The sequence below is a fragment of the Macaca nemestrina genome, chromosome 15 (assembly GCF_043159975.1).
Source record: "Macaca nemestrina isolate mMacNem1 chromosome 15, mMacNem.hap1, whole genome shotgun sequence".
In the NCBI taxonomy this organism is placed as follows: Eukaryota; Metazoa; Chordata; class Mammalia; order Primates; family Cercopithecidae; genus Macaca; species Macaca nemestrina.
Genome location: NC_092139.1, coordinates 113,911,762 through 113,932,323, shown reverse-complemented (window position 1 = coordinate 113,932,323; position 20,562 = coordinate 113,911,762). Strand labels below are relative to the sequence as shown.

Sequence of the window (20,562 nt, the reverse complement as noted above, 5' to 3'; positions counted from 1 at the left end):
CAGGGGAAAAAGTGGGGGCAGGTACGGAAAGGCGCTGCACTGAATAATTTAGAATGACTGGAATCTATAAGACTAAAGGCAAAAGGATCTGCTCATCAACACTGTGCTCTAGCTGAAGTTTTTTTCCCACAGGGTGTGGGTTAACAATTCTGATGCCACTGTACAGGTATACGGAAAATGAACAACGAATTCAAGGAATGGTGAAGTTGACAGGTAGGCAAGTGGAGGAGGCTAGAACAATCCATCTGATAACAGATGAGGGCTGAGACATCAGCACACACTCATGTTTGGCTTACTACAGCTATAGATGGCCACGGACTGAAATACTGATAGATTCCTGTATACACATAGGTTAGTATGTACACGTATATGTATTTGCTTTGTCAACTGAGAGAGCCTAAAAAAGGGATACTTCAGTAGCATCCTGAAATGATGATAGTGAACGCTGCCTGGGACCCACAAGGAGCTGGATACAGTCCTGTTCTCACCTCTCACAGTGGAAGATCACTGAAGTCATGGAGCATCAGGCAAAGAGCTCAGAGTGGTTTTGCCTCAGCAGTGGGGCAAAGTTATCTCTAAAATAAACACTGCAATGGTCCCATCTAATGAAGCTGAAAAACAGGACCTGGAAGGATCGAACATTTTCCAAGTCACTTAACTGCATCCCAGAACAAAGTTCAGGAATATTTATAGGAAATCAAAAATATCCATCACCCAATAAAGTTCCCAACATATGGCATCCAATGAAAACAATTGGCCGGGCGCGGTGGCTCACACCTGTAATCCTAGCACTTTGCGAGGCCAAGGTGGGCGGATCACTTGAGGTCAGGAGTTCAAAATCAGCTTGGCCGTCATGGTGAAACTCTGTCTCTGCTAAAAATACAAAAAATTATCTGGGCATGGTGGTTAGCGCCTGTAATCCCAGCTACTTGGGAGGCTGAAGCAGGAGAATTGCTTGAACCTGGGAGGCGGAGGTTGCAGTGAGCTGAGATTGTGCCACCGCACTCCAGCCTGGGTGACAGAGCAAGACTCCATCTCCAAGGAAAAGAAAAAAAAAGAAAGAAAAAGAAAAAGAAAAAAAAATTGCAGGACACATGAAGAATCAGAAAAATATGACCCATGACGAGGAGAAAAATGAATGGAAAGGGACTCAGAAGTGACACAGATGACAGAAATTGTGGCTAAGAGTTTTTTTTTGTTGTTGTTTTTGTTTTGTTTTGTTTTGTTTTGTTTTGTTTTGTTTTGTGTGTGTGTGTGTGTGTGTGTGTGTGTGTTTGAGATGGAGTTTCGCTCTTGATGCCCAGGCCGGAGTGGTGTGATCTCGGCTCACCGCAACCTCCACCTCCCGGGTTCAAGCGATTCTCTTGCCTTAGCTTCCCTAGTAGCTGGGATTACAGGCACATGCCACCATGCCTGGCTAACTTGGTATTTTTAGTAGAGGTGGGGTTTCTCCATGTTAGTCAGGCTGGTCTCGAACTCCTGACCTCAGATGATCTGCCCACCTCAGCCTCAAGACATTTTTAAAAAGTTATTCTGGGCTGGGCTCATGCCTGTAATCCCAACACTTTGGGAGGCCAAGGCGGGAGAATTGCTTGAACCCAGGAGTTTGAGACCAGTCTGGGCAACAAAGTGAGATCCCTGTCTCTACAAAAAATTTAAAAATTAGCCAGGTGTGGTGGTGTGTGCCTGTGGTCCCAGCTATATAGGAGGCTAAGGTGGGAGCATTCCTTGAGCCCAGGAGGTCGGGGCTGCAGTGAGCTGTGATCACACCACTGCACTCCAGCCTGGGCAACAAAGTGAGACCCTGTCTCTAAAACAAAACAGCAAAAAAAGTTATTCTGACCATATTCTAAATGTTTAAGAAGCTGAGTGAAAGACTGGACATGTTATATAGATACATGGGTGAAAACAGAACCAAATCATGCTTTTAGTGATGAAAACTATAATATCTAATATGGAAAATACACTGGATGGGATTAGGAGAAGATTAGATATTGCAGAAGAAAAAATTAGTAAATTTGAAGATGTAGCAATAGAAACTGTCCAAAGTGAAACACAGAAACAAGACTTAAAAAAAGAACTTAGCATTAGTGAACTGTATGACAACTTGAAGTGGCCTAACATATATATAACTGGAGCTCCCAAAGGTAGAGAGAGACGGACAAAAAAAATTTGAAGAAATAATGGCCTAACCTTCTGAATTTGATGAAAACAATAAATGCACTGATCCCAGATGCTCAATGAACCTCAAGCACAAGAAGCATAAAGGAAGAAACCATCAAATGGTTCAGAATTGGTGAGAAAGAAAAAAATGTAGAAGCAGCCAGATACATAAAAAGGTAAAAGATAACAAGAGGTTGGCAAGGATGTAGAGAAAAAAGAACCCATGTCCAATGTTGGTAGTATTGTGAATTAGAAGAGCATTATGGAAAATAAGTATGGAGGTTCCTCAAAAAAACAAAAATAGCACTACGTATGATCCAGCAATCCCACTTCCAGGTTTATATCCAAGGAGATTGGATCCATTACACTGAAGAGATGTCTACACCTCCACGTTCACTGTGGCACCATACACAGTAGCCTGATGCGGAATCATCCTAAATGATCATTAATGAATAAAGAGATAAAGAAAATGTGACACACACACACGCACACACACACACATACACACAGATACTATTCAGCCTTAAAAAAGAAGGAAATTTCATTTGCAACAACATGGGTAAATCTGGAAAGTATTACGCTAAGTAAAATAAGCCAGGCACAGTAAGACAAATACCATGTGATCTCGTATGTGAAATCTAAAAAGGTCAAACTCACAGCAGTAGAGAGTGCAATGGTGGTTATCAGGGGCTAAGGCTGCCGGGGGGAATGGGGGGATGTTGGTCAAAAGGAACAAGGTTTTAGTTACACAGGAAGAATAAGATTTAGTGATCTACTACCCAGTATGGTGACCATAATTAACAATGATGTGTTGTATATTTCAAAATTGCTCAAGAAATACTTTTTTTTTTTTTTGAGACGGAGTCTTGCTCTGTTGCCCAGGCTGGAGTGCAGTAGCATGATCTCAGCTCACTGCAGCCTCTGCCTCTTGGGTTCAAGTGATTCTCCTGCCTCAGCCTCCTGAGTAGCTAGGACTACAGGTGTGTACCACCATGCCTGGCTAATTTTTGTGTTTTTAGTAGGTACAGGGTTTCACCATGTTGGCCAGGCTGGTCTGAAACTCCCGACCTCAAGCGATCCACCCGCCTCAGCCTCCCGAAGTGCTGGGATTGGGCCTGGCCTCAAGGAGCAGCCTTTAAGTGTTCTCACCACACACAAAAAATGGTAAGTTGGTGAGGTGGTGGATATGTTCATTAGCTTGATTTACACATTCCCCAATGTAAACATAGACCAAAACATCACATTGTGCCCCATAAAAATACAATTATTATTTGTCAATTAAAAATTAAAACTAAAATTAATCTCAGTGAGCTGAGATTACACAACTGCACTGCAGCCTGGGCAACAGAGTGAGACTCTGTCTCAAAAATAGATATAAATATAAATATACATATATATAAATATACATATATAAACAACCATATATATATGTGTGTGTGTGTATATATATATATGGCTGGGTATGGTGGCTCACGCCTGTAATCCCAGCACTTCGGAAGGCTGAGACGGGTGGATCGCTTGAGCCCAGAAGTTTGAGACCAACCTGGGCAACATGGTGAAACCCCGTCTCTACAAAAAATACAAGAAATTTACCTGGGCATGGTGGCGGGTACCTATAGTCTCAGCTACTTGGGAGGCTGAGGTAGGAGGATTACCTGGGCCTGGGAGGTTGAGGCTGCAGTGAGCTGAGATCATGCCACTGAATTCCAGCCTGGGCTCAGAGTGAGACCCTCTCTCAAATAAATAAATAAATAAAAATATGAAGTATCCATAAAAAAAGGACATTGATAAATTGGACTTCATCAAAATTAAGAACTGGTCTGGCATGATGGCTCATACCTATAATCCCAGCACTTTGGGAGGCAGAGGTGGGAGGGTCGCTTGAGTGCAGGAGTTCAAGACCAACCCTGGCCACATAATGAGTCTCCATATCCACACACAAAAAAGAAAAACTTAGCCAAACATGGTGGTACACACCTGTGGTCCCAGCTACTCAGGAGGCTGAGGTCGGAGGGTCTCCTGAGCCCAAGAGGTCAAGGCCGCAGTAAGCCATGATCATAACACTGCACTCTAGCCTGGGCAACAGATTGAGACCCTATCTCAAAAACAAAACAAAATAAACAAAAAAACTATTTTTTTTTTAAAGATACTATTAGTAGAAAGAAAAGAAAGACAAACCACACACTGGGGAAAATATTGTAGATCACATGTCTGGTAAAGTATTTGTATTCAAAATATATAAATAATGTTCAATAGTGAATAGTGGAAAAACAAGTAACTCAATTAAAAAATAAGCAAAAGATTTGAATAGAAATGTCAACAAAGAAGATATATGGTAAATAAGCATACGAAAAGATGCTCAACATCACCAGGGAAGTGCAAATAAAAACCACCACAGTGAGAGACCATCACACACCTACTGACATGGTTAAAATTAAAAAGATTGATCATGTCTCATGCTGATGAGGGTATGGAGGAACTGGAACTCCCCCATATACTGCCAGTGGGAATATAAAATAGTATAGCATTTTCTAAGATTTTTCCGAAATGTTGGAAAAGATTTTGGCAGTTTCTTAAAAAGTTACACAAACACCTACCATCTGTTGCAGCCATCACACTCCTAGGTATTTATTCAAGAGAAATGAAAGCAGAGGTCTATACAGACTTGTACATGAATGTTCATAGCAGCTTTATTTGTAATAGCCACAAGCTAGAAACAAACTCAATGCTCATCAACAGGTGCGTGAATCAGCAAACTGTGCTATGTTCACACGATGGATGAAGAAGAATGAACTACTGATGCTTGCTGCAATGCAGATGAGTCTCACAGCCATTCTGCAGAGCGAAAGAAGCCAGCCTAGAAAGAGTACATGCTGTATGATTCCATTTATATAAAATTCTAGGAAATATAAAGCAACCTAGAATGATAGAAAGTGGATCAGTGGTTTACTGGGGGAGGGAGGCAGGGAGGTATAGGGCTGGGGAAAGAGTAATTAGAAAACAGCACAAGTGGCCGGGCGCAGTGGCTCACACCTGTAATCCCAGCACTTTGGGAGGCCGAGGCGGGCAGATCACGAAATCAGGAGATCGAGACCATCCTGGCTAACCCGGTGAAACCCTGTCTCTACCAAAAACACAAAAAATTAGCTGGGCGTTGTGGTAGGCGCCTGTAGTCCCAGCTACTCGGCAGGAGAATGGAGTGAACCTGGGAGGCGGAGGTTGCAGTGAGTCAAGATCGCACCACTGCACTCCAGCCTGGGCGACAGATAGAGGCTCCATCTCAAAAAAAAAAGAAAAAGAAAACAGCACAAGTAAACTTCAGGGGTGACAGACAGAGGCACTACTGATAGATGCAGGAGGCAGATAAGGGGGGAGTCCCCAGAGAATCTGCAACCTGCCCCATAAGTGTTTACATCAGATGCTTTTGTGCAGATGAGGGAACCTGCCCAGGGTTCCCTTGTCTGGACAGGCCCGCAAGGGACGGGGACCCAGCTGGGCACTGGGAGAATGGGGTGGAGCCACGGGAAGTTCTCACCTTGCGCATTGGGGAGGAGCCTGGCCTCCAGCTCATGTGTGGTGGCCTGGTTATCAGTCTGTGAGCTGGGAACCCACTAGCAGGATCCCCTCTAGCATTGCTGAGAGTTTTTCTCTTTTTTCCTTTTCACCCAATATTGCTCTCCTCACCCTTCTATGTGTCCACGTGCCTAATTTTTCCTGGTCATGACACGAGAACCCAGATTTAGTTGAACTAAGGAGCAAAAATTCTGCATCACGATTTTGAGTGTGATGATGGTTTCACAGGTGCGTGTGCATGTACACGTATCAGACTGTAACCTTTAAGGATGTGCAGTTTATTGTATGTCAATTATGGCAATAAAGCCGGGAAGAAAAACCAGGGGTAAAAAAGTACGTTGGCTGAGTGAACCAGCCTCACCCATCCGGTCTCCTGGGTGTAAAGTTTAAAGTAAGTGCATTTAATATTCAGCCCTTCTGAAAGACCAGTCTACCTAACTAGGAATATTACCCAAAAGAGCAGATTAGATACAAAGATGAAAGATCTAATTTACAAATAAGAAATAATCTTAAATAACCTCATCTCTCAGACTTCGCAGTAACAGTACAGTAAAACCCGGAAAGAAGCAAAGAGGTTTTAAGGATTGTGAGATGAGTACAAATGACCACATGTATGAATAAGAGCGAGGAAATGCTGGGAGGGAAATAAAAACGGGTTATCACCCCACTCGCTACTTCAAAGGCTAGTGGTCAAAACCAGGGATGTGTGTCCAGGACAATTCAGTGTGGTCACTTTTTATAAGTTCTCCTTTTTTTTCTTTTTGCCATAAAGTTCCTTGGAATTGGTTCAAAACAAATTTGGAACCCTCTCTCTCCTCCCCTGAACCCTTGTTATTTATTTATTTATTTAAAAACGGAGTCTCACTCTGTTGCCCAGGCTGGAGTGCAGTGGTGTGATCTTGGCTCACTGCAATCTCCGCCTCCCGGGTTCAAGTGACTCTGCTGCCTCAGCCTCCAGAGTAGTTGGGATGACAGACCGAGATTGCACCACTGCACTCCAGCCTGGGCAACAAGAGTGAAACTCTGTCTCAAAATATAAAAAAATAAAATAAAATAAAATATTTTATATTAATTGGATCATAAGAAATATGTCCTTAAGCTTAAGAGGTGCATGCCTCCATGCCCAGGTAATTTTTTTGCATTTTTAGTAGAGATGAGGTTTCACCATGTTGGCCAGGTTGGTCTAAACTCCTGACCTCAGGTGATCCACCCGCCTTGACCTCCCAAAGTGCTGGGATTACAGGAGTGACCACCGTGCCCCACCTGCTCTTAATTTATTTAGGTAGGAAGCACAGTTCAGTCTGTGGAATTGGGCTAAATGTGGCTTTTAATGGATTATACAGACCACAAGGCTAGTATGCAGGAAATTCTCAAGCCTTACCTCTGTCAGAACTTTCAGATGAGTTAAAAATACGTTTTAGATTATAACTCTTAACAATGACCTAAAATACGCTACTCTTAGAAAAGGATCCCTGCATCTAATTAGAAGAACAGGGTTCCCTCCTGCATGAGGACCAGGGGTCAGAAGAGAGCACAGAATAAGGGGTCCTGTGTTTAAGCTGCCGGGGGAGGCGAGAGGGGACTGGGCAGCCCTCCTAGCCGCTGCCGGGAAAGAACTTTCCAGAGCTAGAGCCACACACCCACCCACTCCCGCAGCTCACACTAATTCCATATTTCAGAACAAGCTCTAGAGTATATTTTATCCAGAGAAAAAAGCGTATCTTTGAACTCTTTTACTAGACAATGAACTATATTTTTCACCCTGGGGGTGGGGCTGGGGGAGCCTGCCTTCCTTAAAGAAGAAAGGCAAAAAAGAAAAACAAACAAAAGCAAAATAAATCTTTTCAAACCCATAAAGAAAAAGTTTTTCTGATAAATAGCACAAATAGTCAGTGAACAGTGAACCAGCATGGGGTGTGTCTGTGATGGGTGAAGAAAGGTCGCACATTGTGGGGTTAAGGGCTGGGTTCTGGGCTGGTGATCTCCGGCCAGTCAGGATGTCCTGGGGCCTGCCTGCTTTCCTCCTTCCTTAAATAAACATAGCAATGACCTCACAAGGCTGCTCTTGGGCTTAGGCAAGCCGAGGTGAGAGGTGTGTGGGCAGCCTGCAGTGCTCAGGAAGCAATGGCGGTCATTGTCAAAGCCATTAACCTGGGTTTGCTGCAAGCAACCTACCCAGGCCACTCAAGGCGCCACCTGATGCGGAGCCTTTTCCTTGCTCTCCTCCAGCCTCCCTGTCCCCTCCTGCACTGCTCTGGGGGCCATCATCTCCCTAAACCTTCACTCTCTCCACAGTGCTTATCCTCTGCTTAATGCGCCAGAAGAAAGGGAGTCAAAACTTGCACCATCTGTAAAGATCTGCCAGGGTCACTCCCAAAGCTGCTCAGTCACAAAGGCCCCCCAGAGTCCTCAAGGGCTCACTAGCCTCTTGCAATTCCTGATTGACTAAGCTGAGAACACTGCCACCTTTTACAAGGCACGATCACGCCAGCATGCAGAGAACAGCCCTCTAGAGCCAGCTGAGAGGCAGGGTCCAGGCCCGGGCGCTGTGTCTTTCTGGCTGTATGAACAGTGGCAAGTTACTCAATTTGCCTTGTTTGTTTTTTTTTTTTTTTTGAGACGGCGTCTTGCTCTGTTGCCCAGGCATTACAGGTGTACACCACCACGCCTGGCTAATTTTTATATTTTCAGTAGAGATGGGGTTTCACCGTGTTGGCCAGACTGGTCTTTAACTCCTGACCTCAAGTGATCTGCCTGCCTCAGCCTCCCAAAGTGCTGGGATTACAGGTGTGAGCCACCACACCTGGACTTTTTTGTTTTTTTTTTAAGACGGAGTCTCACTCTGTGGCCAAAGCTAGAATGCAGTGGTATGATCTCCGCTCACTGCAACCTCTGCCACCTGGGTTCAAACGATTCTCCTGCCTCAGCCTCCTGAGAAGAGTAGCTGGGATTACAGGTGCCCGCCACCACACCTGGGTAATTTTTTGTATTCTTTAGTAGAGACGGTGTTTCGCCATGTTGGTTAGACTGGTTTTGAACTCCTGACCTCAGATGATCTGCCCGCCTCAGTCTCCCAAAGTGTTGGGATTACAGGCATGAGCCACCACGCCCAGCCAAGTTACTTAATTTCTTTGAGCTTATTTCTGTATAGTCACGCACTACACAGTGACATTTGGTCAACAACAGACCGTAAGTTCAACTGTGGTATCATGGTCCCATAAGATGATAATACTGTATTTTTGCTGTCGCCTTTTCTATTATATGTTTTGGTATGTGTAGACACACAAATACTTACCACTGTGTCACAGGGGCCTATGCTATTCAGTACAGTAACACGCTGTACAGTTGTGTGGCCTGGGAACAACAGGCTGCACTGCAGAGCCTCGGTGTGCAGCAGGCTGTTCCATCTGGGTTTGTTTAAGTGTACTCTATGACTTTCACACAATGATGAAATCGCTAAGGATGCATTTCTCACAACCTGTCCCTGTCATTAAGCAACATGACTGTAATACCCATGTACACACCACCCAGGTTTATCAAATATACAACCTAGAGAGAATTGGAGTCCCCAAGGGAGCCCTCCCCAATTCTCCCTCCGTCTCGTTCAGGAGGCGACTGAGTCCTTAAAGCTTGCAATATATGTATGTCTGTTTCCAACAGTGATGTACTAGATTGTTTAGTGTTAAAGATTTTACGTGGGCCAGATGCGGTGGCTCAGGCCTGTAATTCCTGCACTTTGGGAGGCTGAGGCGGGCGGACCACCTGAGGTCAGGAGTTTGAGACCAGCCTGGCCAACATGGTGAAACCCCATCTCTACTAAAAATACAAAAATTAGCCAGGTGTGGTGACAGACACCTGTAATCCCAGCTACTAGGGAGGCTGAGGCAGAAGAACTGCTTGAACCCGGGAGATGGAGGTTGCAGGTGGGCTGAGATCATACCACTGCACTCCAGCCTGGGCAACAAGAGCAAAACTCTGTCTCAAAAAATAAAAAAAGTAAATAAAAGATTTTACATTAATTGGATCTTAAATATATCATTAAGCTGGTTTATTTTCATTTGATGTTTCTTTTTTTTTTTTTTTTTTTTTTGAGACGGAGTCTCGCTCTGTCGCCCAAGCTGGAGTGCAGTGGCGCTATCCTGGCTCACTGCAAGCTCCGCCTCGCGGGTTCATGCCATTCTCCTGCCTCAGCCTCCCGAGTAGCTGGAACTACAGGCGCCCGCCACCGTGCCCGGCTCATTTTTTGTATTTTTAGTAGAGACGGGGTTTCACCATGGTCTCGATCTCCTGACCTTGTGATCCGCCCGCCTCGGCCTCCCAAAGTGCTGGGATTACAGGCGTGAGCCACCGCGCCCGGCCCATTTGATGTTTCTTAATTTTTTTGTTTGTTTGTTTTAAAGACAGGGTCTCACTGTCACCCAGGCTGGAGTGTAGTGGCAATCATAGCTCATGGCAGCCTCGAGCTCCTGGGCTCAAATGGTCCTCCTGCCTCAGCATCCTGAGTAGCTAGGACCACAGGCATGCGCCACCATGCCTGGCTAATTTTTTTTTTATTAAAAAATGTTTTTGTATAGATGGGGCCTCACCATGTTGGTTAGGCTGGTCTCGAACTCCTGACCTCAAGTGATCCACCTGCCTCAGCCTTCCAAAGTGCTGGGATTATAGGCGTGAGCCACCACGCCTGGCGTAGTCTGTTCTTTTAAATTGCTATGAAGTATGTCACTGTATAAACGCATCCCAATTTATCTGTTTCCCTTTGACGCACGTCCAGCTTGTTTCCCATCCTTCCCTCTTACCAACAGTGCCTCCATGCAGACCCTTGCACACGTCTCCTCTTAAAAATGTCTAGCTGTCCCCCGTGGGCTTGCTGGGGTTAGGGTCTGTGTACTTTAGCTGCTCCCTGTGACTGAATCTCAAGCATTGTTTGATGCATGCATGGTTTTCACAAGAGGTTGCACCGTGAGCCGTGACACGTGCCTTCCAGGGCCCAGTGGCACTGGAGGTAATGCCTTTACCACCTCTGAAGGTTTCCTTGCAAAAAAGTGTGACTTATTTTCCAGCTAAAAAGAACAGCTTTCTTTAGGAAGAAACATTTCTAAATAAAACTTTCTAGGAAACAGCACACTTACCCGTGATGACCGAGCCGTCTGAGCCAGGACAGCTTCCTAAATACTGGTATTCTGTAAAACCGAAGCTTCCAGAACTATCCTCGCCGATGGACTGCGAAATCTCTTGGATGTTTCCCATTTCTTGCAGGAATTCTTCAGATAACGGGCTCTCTAGATCGCCAGCCTCGAGTGGGGAGAGGGGGCAGAGCGGGCTTTCTGTGTCCACCATCGTGACTGGATGGTGTTGGTTGCGCAGCCGAGCTCCAAGCTACCGGGAGGAAAGAGGAACAATTGATAAGGTTGACGTATAACAACATTCACTTGTTTGTTTGATTGATTGATTGATTGATTGTGTTTGGCGGAGTCTCGCTCTGTCGCCCAGGCTGGAGTGCAGTGGTGCAATCTCGGCTCACTGCAAGCTCCACCTCCTGGGTTCATGCCATTCTCCTGCCTCAGCCTCCTGAGTGGCTGGGACTACAGGAGCCCGCCAGCACGCCTGGCTAATTTTTTTGTATTATTAGTAGAGATGGGCTTTCACCACATTGGCCAGGCTGGTCTCGAACTTCTGACGTCAGGTGATCCGCCTGCCTTGGCCTTCTAAAGTGCTTTGATTAGAGGTGTGAGCCACTGCACCTGGCCACTTGCTTGTTTTGAAATGTAACGTCATTTATCATCGAAGATACGCCTGAATTCATCATCTAAACAGGAACAGTGCTGAGCCTCTCCTCTGGGCTTGGCTATTAATCAGCACGCTGTGAAAGTGAAAACCTTTAAACAAAATGTTGTAGGAGCCGCAGACCGAGGGCCAGGACTCACTCAGCCATCACTGACTCAGCAGCTGTGCGGAGCTCCATACAATGTGTTTGAGGTGCTGGGGACACAGCGGAGACACAGATCCCTGGGCTGGGCACAGTGGCTCGCGCCTGTAATCCCAGCACTTTGGAAGGCCAAGGCGGGTGGATCACTTGAGGTCAGGAGTTTGAGACCAGCCTGGCCAACATGGCGAAAGCCCGTCTCTACTAAAAATACAAAAATTAGCTGGGTGTGGTGGCAGGCGCCTGTAATTCCAGCTACTCAGGAGGCTGAGGCAGGAGAATCGCTTGAACCTGGGAGGTGGAGGTTGCAGTGAGCCAAGATCGTGCCATCACACTCTAGCCTGGACAACAGAGTGAGACTGTGTCTCAAAAACAAACAAACCAATAAACAAAACAAAACAAAAAAAAACAGGGCCGGGTGCGGTGGCTCATGCCTGTAATCCCAGCACTTTGGGAGGCCGAGGCAGGCGGATCACGAGGTCAGGAGTTGGAGAGTAGCCTGACCAACACAATGAAACCCCATCTCTACTAAAAATACAAAAATTAGCCCGACTTGGTGGCGGGTGCCTGTAATTCCAGCTACTCAGGAGGCTGAGGCAGGAGAATCCCTTGAACATGGGAGGTGGAGGTTGCGGTGAGCTGAGATTGCACCACTGCACTCCAGCCTGGGCGACAGAGTGAGACTCCACCTCAAAACGACGACGACAACAACAACAAACAAAAACCAGATCCCTGCTCTCAGGGAGCATCCCTTGTAACTGGGACACAGACGGTGAACAAAGAAATGAATGCACATGTGGAGTGTCCGGGGTGAGGCCAGGGAAGTTCACACTGATTAGGGGGCAGGAGATAACCTCAGGGAATGAGGAGGCAAGCTGTGTAAATGTCTTGGGGGAGAATGTTCCAGCAAAGAGAACACCAAGTGCAAAGGCTCCAGCCAGGACTGAAACATGCTGGCACACTCCAGGAACAACAGGCAGCCAGTGTGGCTCAGGCTGCCCATGGGGCGCAGGGAGCAGGGCCAAGCCGGTGGCATGTGTGCTGGGTGTGACATCCACTTGGGTGTGCTCTCCCTGTAGCCATGAAGGCAGCTCATGCAGGGGGTCCTCGACTGTGATGGTATGGTCAAGAATACTTTGTGGAGTCCAAATAAATCTAACTGGGTGAGTCTCAGACAATAGTGGGCTGTTTCAACTAGCAAAGCGAACAGCATTTCCATAGGGGTACAGTGACAAAGCAGCGGTTCTTCCCAGGTTGGTCTGTATCATGCTCTCGCTGAAACATCTTAAACCACTTCCTGGGACCTCCAGATTGAAGCTCAGTCTCCTGAGCACACTGTTCCAGCCCTTCCATATCTGTCCCTACCTGATGGTGCACTTGTCACCATTCTTCTACCTCCTGGAAACCCAGCAGCACCGAGAATTGCTTTCAGGATTTCACGTCTGCACCTTTGCCCAGGTGCCACCTGCCTGAACCGCCCTGCCCACCACTGCCTTGTAGAGGCTCTGCCTTGGGTCCACCTCCCTGAACCCAGCTGAGTCATCAATCGCCCAACGAGGCTGACTAGGTGACCTTTAGCTTCCAGAACTATCTTCCCTTCTGAAAATGGTCACATGATGCCCACAGATCACATCACGGAGAGGCTCAGGGGGCATGTGCTGCCACCAGCCACTGTCAGGGCAGCCGTCATCACATGGTGATTACGGAACGCCAGACTCTCCAGATGGAGTGAAGAATACTGTCCCAAAGACAATATTAATCCATTAAATGCATTTGCGTAAAAATACGTTCACATCTGAGGTTTGCTTAATGTAAACAACAGCTTTTAGTGCGGTGAAGAAGGGATGCTTTGGCTTCCTCTACCAATGAAAAATAGATACCTTTCATCCATTTTTGTGAAATTCACATCTTATGTTTGGAATTCTGGCAATAAATCATCAGAGTTCACAGGGAAATCATCAAATAGCACACAGGGAAAAATAACAGAGAACTGTTAACCTTTCATAGGGTTTAGAAGACTTTCTTTCTCTATAACCTATTAACTTAAATCAGGTTGTGAATCTGTACAGATTTTCTGTCGTATTTTATTCTGCATTCTGTCTGAAGGGAGATTTTTTTTTCAAATGGCAAGAAACATAATGGGGTAAGCATTACTTAAAATGTTTTTCACTATGAACAAAAAGTTCAAAAGTTGCAGTCACTAACTGACTATTAACCATGAAGTTCATTCCAATAGAAAGCAAGTAGCTGGGGCTGGGCATGGTGGCTCATGCCTGTAATCCCAGCACTTTGGAAGGCTGAGGTGGGCAGATCACTTAAGGTCAGGAGTTCGAAACCAGCCTGGCCAACATTGTGAAACCCCGTCTCTACTAAAAATACAAAAATTAGCCGGGAGTGATGGTAGGTGCCTGTAATCCCAGCTACTCAGGAGACTGAGGCAAGAGAATTGCTTGAACCCAGGAGGCGGAGGTTACAGCGAGCCAAGATCGTGCTGTCACACTCCAGGCTAGGTTAAGAACAAGACTTTGTCGAAAGAAAGAAAAGAAAGGAAAGAAAGGAAAGAAAGGAAAGAAAGGAAAGAAAGGAAAGGAAGGAAGGAAGGAAGGAAGGAAGGAAGGAAGGAAGGAAGGAAGGAAGGAAGGAAGGAAGGAAGGAAGGAAGGAAGGAAAGAAAGAAAGAAAGAAAGAAAGAAAGAAAGAAAGAAAGAAAGAAAGAAAGAAAAGAAAGAAAGAGAAAGAAAGAAAGAGAGAGAGAAAAAAGAAAAGAAAAGAAAGAAGGAAGGAAGGAAGGAAAGAAAAGAAAGAAGGAAAAGAAAGAAGGAAAGAAGGAAGAAAGAAGAAGGAAGGAAGGGAGGAAGGGAGGAAGGAAAGAGAGAGAGAAGGAAGGAAGGAAGGGAGGGAGGGAGGGAAGGAAGGAAGGAAGGAAGGAAGGAAGTTACTGGGGCCAGGAGTGGTGGCTCGCACCTGTAATCCCAGCACTTTGGGAGGCTGAGGCGGGCGGATCACTTAAGGTCAGGAGTTCAAAACCAGCCTGGCCAACATGGTGAAACCCCATCTCTACTAAAAATACAAACAAATTAGCTGCGCTTGGTGGCAGGTGCCTGTAATCCCAGCTACTCTGGAGGCTGAGGCAGGAGAATCGCTTGAACCTGGGAGGTGGCGGTTGCAATGAGCTGAGATCACACTTTTGCACTCCAGCCTGGGTGACAGAGCAAGACTCTGTCTCAAAAAAAAAAAAAAAAAAAGTAGCTTGGCAGAGACTGTGTGGGCTGTGGCCACCTCCCTTTTTCCCCCATCGTGTTCTCAGCACTGGGGTGGAAAATGCGTGTGGCCTATCCCTTTTATCCCTGCTAATATTCTCTCTTCTGGCCAGGAGCATCAACCAATATAACAATGTTAGTTTCCTTGTCATTACATTCAGGGAGTTTCAAAGTTTCACAATTTCGTCATTTTTAGTTGCTTTTAAACAATACCTGGGATTAATTTAGAGAAACACTGATCTTGCCAGGAATGAAGAGCTAACCAAGATACAATCTCTATATAGAGTGAAGCAACTCTGGCCAGAGGGACTGGCTTTGTACAGATCATTGAACAAATTGGCCCTTCCTTGCTCCCAACAAGAGCAGATAAGGAACAGTTGCCTTTGGATGCATTCCCCAGATAGACAGCAGAGGCCAAACGGGCACCTGCCCCACCCTGCACACCCTCCCAGCATGCTCCTCCGACACCACTGGAGCTTCCGATCAGGAGCAGAATATCCCGGGGAAGTCCCCACCCCTTCCTATTACCCACATGACAGGCCACTGCCCAGCTCATCTACAAGAGTGAACCAGGCTGGCCAGTTCCTGTGTCCTGTGCCCCAAATGCTCAAGGGGAGGCGGGGGCGGGGGATCAAGACATAACCAACCATCTCTTTTCTCAACAACTGCAAACCCTGGTCCAGGAGGCAAGACCATGCAAACAGCACTGAATTAGATCTTCAGTTTCATAGCACAGATAGAGTCTCACATAAGCTGAGGGGTGAGGGACAGGTGGAGTGGATAGGGTGTTGGGAAAAGGTAGGGCTTCTCTTCTCGTCCCAGCAATGATGGAAGGTTCTGCCTGATCCTCTCATGCCTTCCTTACCTGAGACCTTTTACATTTCTAAATTCATAATTTTCTTTCCCTTACAATTTATTTTTTATTTTAAAAACTATTTAAAATATTTGTGGTATACACTAGGTGTATATATGTATGGGGTACATGAGATGTTTTAGTATAGGCATGTAATGTGAACTAAGCACGTCATGGGGAATGGGGTAGCCGTGCCCTCAGGCATTGATCCTTTCAGTTACAAACAATCCAATTATACTCTTTATTTAAAAATATACAATTAAGTTATTATTGACTATAGTCACCCTATTATGCTATCAAATAGTGGCCAGGCACAGTGGCTCATGCCTGTAATCTGAACACTTTGGGAGGCCAAGGCAGGTGGATCACTTGAGGTCAGGAGTTCGAGACCAGTCTGGTCAACATGGTGAAACCCGGTCTCTACTAAAAATACAAACATTAGCCGGGTATGGTGGCGCGTGCCTATAATCCCAGCTATTCGAGAGGCTGAGGCAGGAGAATCACTTGAACCCAGGAGGCGGAGGTTGCAGTGAACCGAGATCATGCCACTGTGCTCCAACCTGGGCGACAGAGTGAGACTCTCTCTCAAAACAACAACAACAACAACAAAAACCTAGTGGGTCTTATTCATTCTTTCTAGTTTTTCATACCTATTACCTATTTTTCATACCATCTTCACTGCCCCCTAACCCCTCACCACCCTTTCCAGCCCCTGGACCGATTTGATTTTTAGAGCCCACAAATAAGTGAGAACATGTGAAGTTTGTCTTTCTGTGCCTGGCTTATTTCACTTAACATAATGATCTCCAGTTCCACCCATATTGTTGTAAATGACAGGATCTCATTCGTTTTTACGGCTGAATAGTACCACATTGTGTATATATATCACATTTTCTTTATCTATTTGTCTGGTGATGGACACTTAGGTTGCTTCCAAATCTTAGCTATTGTAAACAGTGTTGCAACAAACATAGGAGTGCAGATATCTTTTTGATATTTCCCTTCCAATTTAAATGTTAGAGCTGCATCTTGTATATATCATAAGCTCCAACTACTGAGATTCTATTTTTAGGTCTTACTAACTAAACATTTATCAATCAAAATATTCCTTTGAGAACTATGAAACAGAGTATATGAAAATTGTAGAACATTTAAAAATAGACAAATACAAGAAGAAGTAGACATCAAATTATATCACTGTTTTATGTTACCTGAGCACAGGACAGGTGCAAACACTGGAAGGATTCTAACAGTAACTCATAACTAACACCAAGGTATTTTCTGTATCACCAGCTCTTAGATGCATGACTGTTTGGAAGATTAGGCTAAAATGAGTTATAAATGGGAGAAGAAGCTCCCCTTTCATGAAACCCTTTCACCTCTAGATTCCCACAGCATCTTGGGCCCAATTCTGGTGTAGTCCTGATTATCTGTGCTGTTGAAACTTTTTACATGCCTGTCTCTCCTACTAGACTGTACGCTTTGTGAAGCAAGGGAATGTATTTGCCTAATCTTTGCATCCATACTTCTAGCACAATCCCTGCTATGTAGCAGGTGTTCAATATCTATTTCTCTCTTTTTTTGCTTTTGAGATGGAGTCTCGTTCTGTTGCCAGGCTGGAGTGCAGTGGCATGATCTCGGCTCACTCGGGTTCAAGTGATTCTGTTGCCATTTCATGGGTACAAGTGATTCTGCTGCCTCAGCCTCCTGAGTAGCTGGGACTACTGGCGCGTGCCACCACACCCGGCTAATTTTTTTTTTTTTGAGACGGGGTCTCACTCTGTCGCCCAGGCTGGAGTGCAGTGGCACGATCTTGGCTCACTGCAAGCTCTGCCTTTCCAGTTCACACCATTCTTCTGCCTCAGCCTCCTGAGTAGCTGGGACTACAGGCGTCCACCACCATGCCCAGCTAATTTTTTCTATTTTTTAGTAGAGATGGGGTTTCACCGTGTTAGCCAGGATAGTCTCAATCTCCTGATCTCATGATCCGCTCGCTTTGGCCTCCCAAAGTGCTGGGATTACAGACGTGAGCCACCGTGCCCGGCCAATTTTTGTATTTTTAGTAGAGACAAGGTTTCACCGTGTTGGCCAGGATGGTCTCGATCTCTTGACTTCATGATCTGCCCGCCTCAGCCTCCCAAAGTGCTGGGTTTACAGGCATGAGCCACCGCACCTGGCCTCAATATCTATTTCTAACGATCGGCACAGAAGGAGCTCTCGGGAATTACTTACTCCAGGAGTAACCTGGTGACAGTCCGTGAGAATTCACCTCGGCTCTGTCTCCGCAGCCACAGCCTTGTCACCCAGAGGGCAAAGCGGCACACACAGTGTGTCCAAAGACTACAAAAATGTAATGGATATCTAGAAGAGAAGTCAAAGGGATTCTGCATGGGAAAGGTGATCCAATTTGCAGAGTGAATTATAATCATCATAGGGACAGGAAAACACAGCCAGCAAAAGGGGAAAAAAAAAACCCTCTGAATACAATAGGGAGGAACAGATTATCAGTTTTACTCCCTTCCTCAGGAGCAACAGTTGCAGAGCTTGGGAAGTGTCCTGTGCTAAAAGGAAGTGGTTCGTATTAAGAGTAATGTAGTTTTGCCACTTGCTTGGAATAAAAGAAGCCTGAAGGGACCCCTCCGCTGTGGGCTCCCGGAGGGCAGCTGCTGTGTCTCACCCACGTGTGCACCCCTCTATTGGACATGGAGGTTCTTGGATCCAGAAGGTCCTTTGGAAATATTTTGTTGTTGTTGTTGTTTTTTAGATGCAGTCTCACTCTGTCACCCAGGCTGGAGTGCAGTGGCACGATCTCGGCTCACTGAAACCTCACGCCTCCCGGGTTCAAGTGATTCTCCTGCCTCAGCCTCCTGAGTAGCTAGACTACAGGCACACACCACCATGTCCGGCTAATTTTTTGTATTTTTAGTAGAGATGTGGTTTGGCCATGTTTGGCCAGGCTGGTTTTGAACTCCTGACCTCAGGTGATCTGCCCACCTCAGCCTCCCAAAGTGCTGGGATTACAGGCATGAGCCACCATGCCCGGCCCCCTTTGTAAATATTTTCTGAAATAACGTATTAAATAGCAGGTAGTTGAATACTGTCCCAACTATCAAAACATCTTTATATTCTATGTGATCAGACACTCAAGACAACCAACAAATGGAATTGAGCTTGAATTTTCACACTCATAACTTTTTTATTTTTGAGACAGTCTCTCTCTGTCACTCAGGCTGGAGTGCAATGGCAAGATCATGGCTCACTGCAGCCTTGATCTCCCAGGCTCAGGTGATCCTCTCACCTCAGGCTCCCAAGTGGCTTGGACTACAGGCGCTAACACCACCTCCAGCTAATTTTTGTATTTTTTGTAGAGATAGGTTTCGCTATGTTGCCCAGCCTGGTCTCGAAATCCTGGGCTCAAGTGATCCACCTGGCTTGGCCTCTAAGTTTTGGGATTACTGGTGTGAGCCATCATACCCAGCCTGGAACTTATATTTGACACAAAAGCCTCCAGAACAATAGTTACAAACATTAGACTTTCACTTTTTTGACTGCTTATGCCTCTGTACTACTCACTCTAATTTACTGTATTGTAACCACTTAATATGCTTAATAATGCCACACTACAGAAATCTACTTACATCTTCCTTTGCTAAATGAGGTCTGATCCAACTTCATGGAGCACTTTCAGGGCAAAGGATGGAAGTCTTCTCAAAGGAGTAGCGTTGCTGTGGCAGGTGACTATCAGACAACAGATTTTTCTCTTTCCCACCAATTCTAAGTCATCACCTTGTCTTTATAGTTTTTGAATATCATATTTAACATCTAGGAGTCTTTTAGCTAAATTTGTTGGGCTAAGATTTAAAATAACATTTCAGAATAAACAAACACAGAAGCTAGAAAGCCCTCTGTACGTTCACCTAGCATCGGTTCACAGAAATAGATTAACACGGCCAGGTGCCATGGCTCTGCCTGTAATCCCAGCACTTTGGGAGGCCAAGCGGGCGGATCACAAGGTCAAGGGATTGAGACCATCCTGGCCAACATGGTGAAACCCCATCTCTATTAAAAATACAAAAATTAGCTGGGTGTGGTGGCACGTGCCTGTAGTACTTAGCTACTTGGGAGGCTGAGGCAGGAGAATCGCTTGAACCCGGGAGGCAGAGGTTGCAGTGAGCTGAGATTGTGCCACTACACTCCAGCCTGGTGACAGAGCAAAACTCTGTCTCAAAAAAAAAAAAAAGAAAAAGAAAGAAAGAAACAGATTAATCATTATCAGTGCCCAGTGATTAACACGTTAACAAAGTCAGTATAGAAAATGCCTACGGAAACACATTTAAAACAGAAGGAAAAGGCCCAGACTATAACGGTGGTAAAGACATTCTATCTTAATGAATTTAAATCAAATGCATCATAAAGAGTTTGCATATCACCTACATTTAACTAGACACATCTAGATATTGCCCAACAATTCCTAAAGCATTAAACTTAAAATTTTGTAATCAAAGGAATTTGGCACATAAAAAAGAGTGACAAGCCCAACATGGCACAAGAGCTGTGAGCTCCTCCACCTTTATCTTCAAAGGTGCAAAAAGAATATTCCCAGTCATTTCCAAGAAAACTCCCTACAGACTTTACACGAAGTTCACACTACATGACTTCCATTTAAAACCCAGCACTTCATTATAATTTTCAGAAAGTTTGTAGTTGTTTTAAAATATCTTACCTTTGTGGATGGTGATATCAAAATAAGAGAAGAAAAGCTGCAAGTTTGGACACATTTTGTGTCTGTTG

General features: G+C 45.4%; 1 protein-coding gene across 4 annotated transcripts in view; it reads right to left on the bottom strand.

Moving 5' to 3' along the window:
• The window catches only part of LOC105489798 (peroxisome proliferator activated receptor alpha), a 100,119-nt gene that overhangs the window by 33,083 nt on the left and 46,474 nt on the right, over nucleotides 1-20,562 (bottom strand). For 3 of the 4 annotated variants that reach the window (XM_071080755.1, XM_011754901.3, XM_011754900.3), the window contains exon 3: nucleotides 10,866-11,112. In XM_071080755.1, the coding sequence (XP_070936856.1) occupies nucleotides 10,866-11,073 (208 nt within the window). In that variant the 5' untranslated portion in view covers nucleotides 11,074-11,112. Of the gene's footprint in view, nucleotides 1-10,865; nucleotides 11,113-18,003; nucleotides 18,133-20,562 lie in introns of all 4 variants that reach the window. The other variant, XM_071080757.1, reaches the window with a different exon arrangement.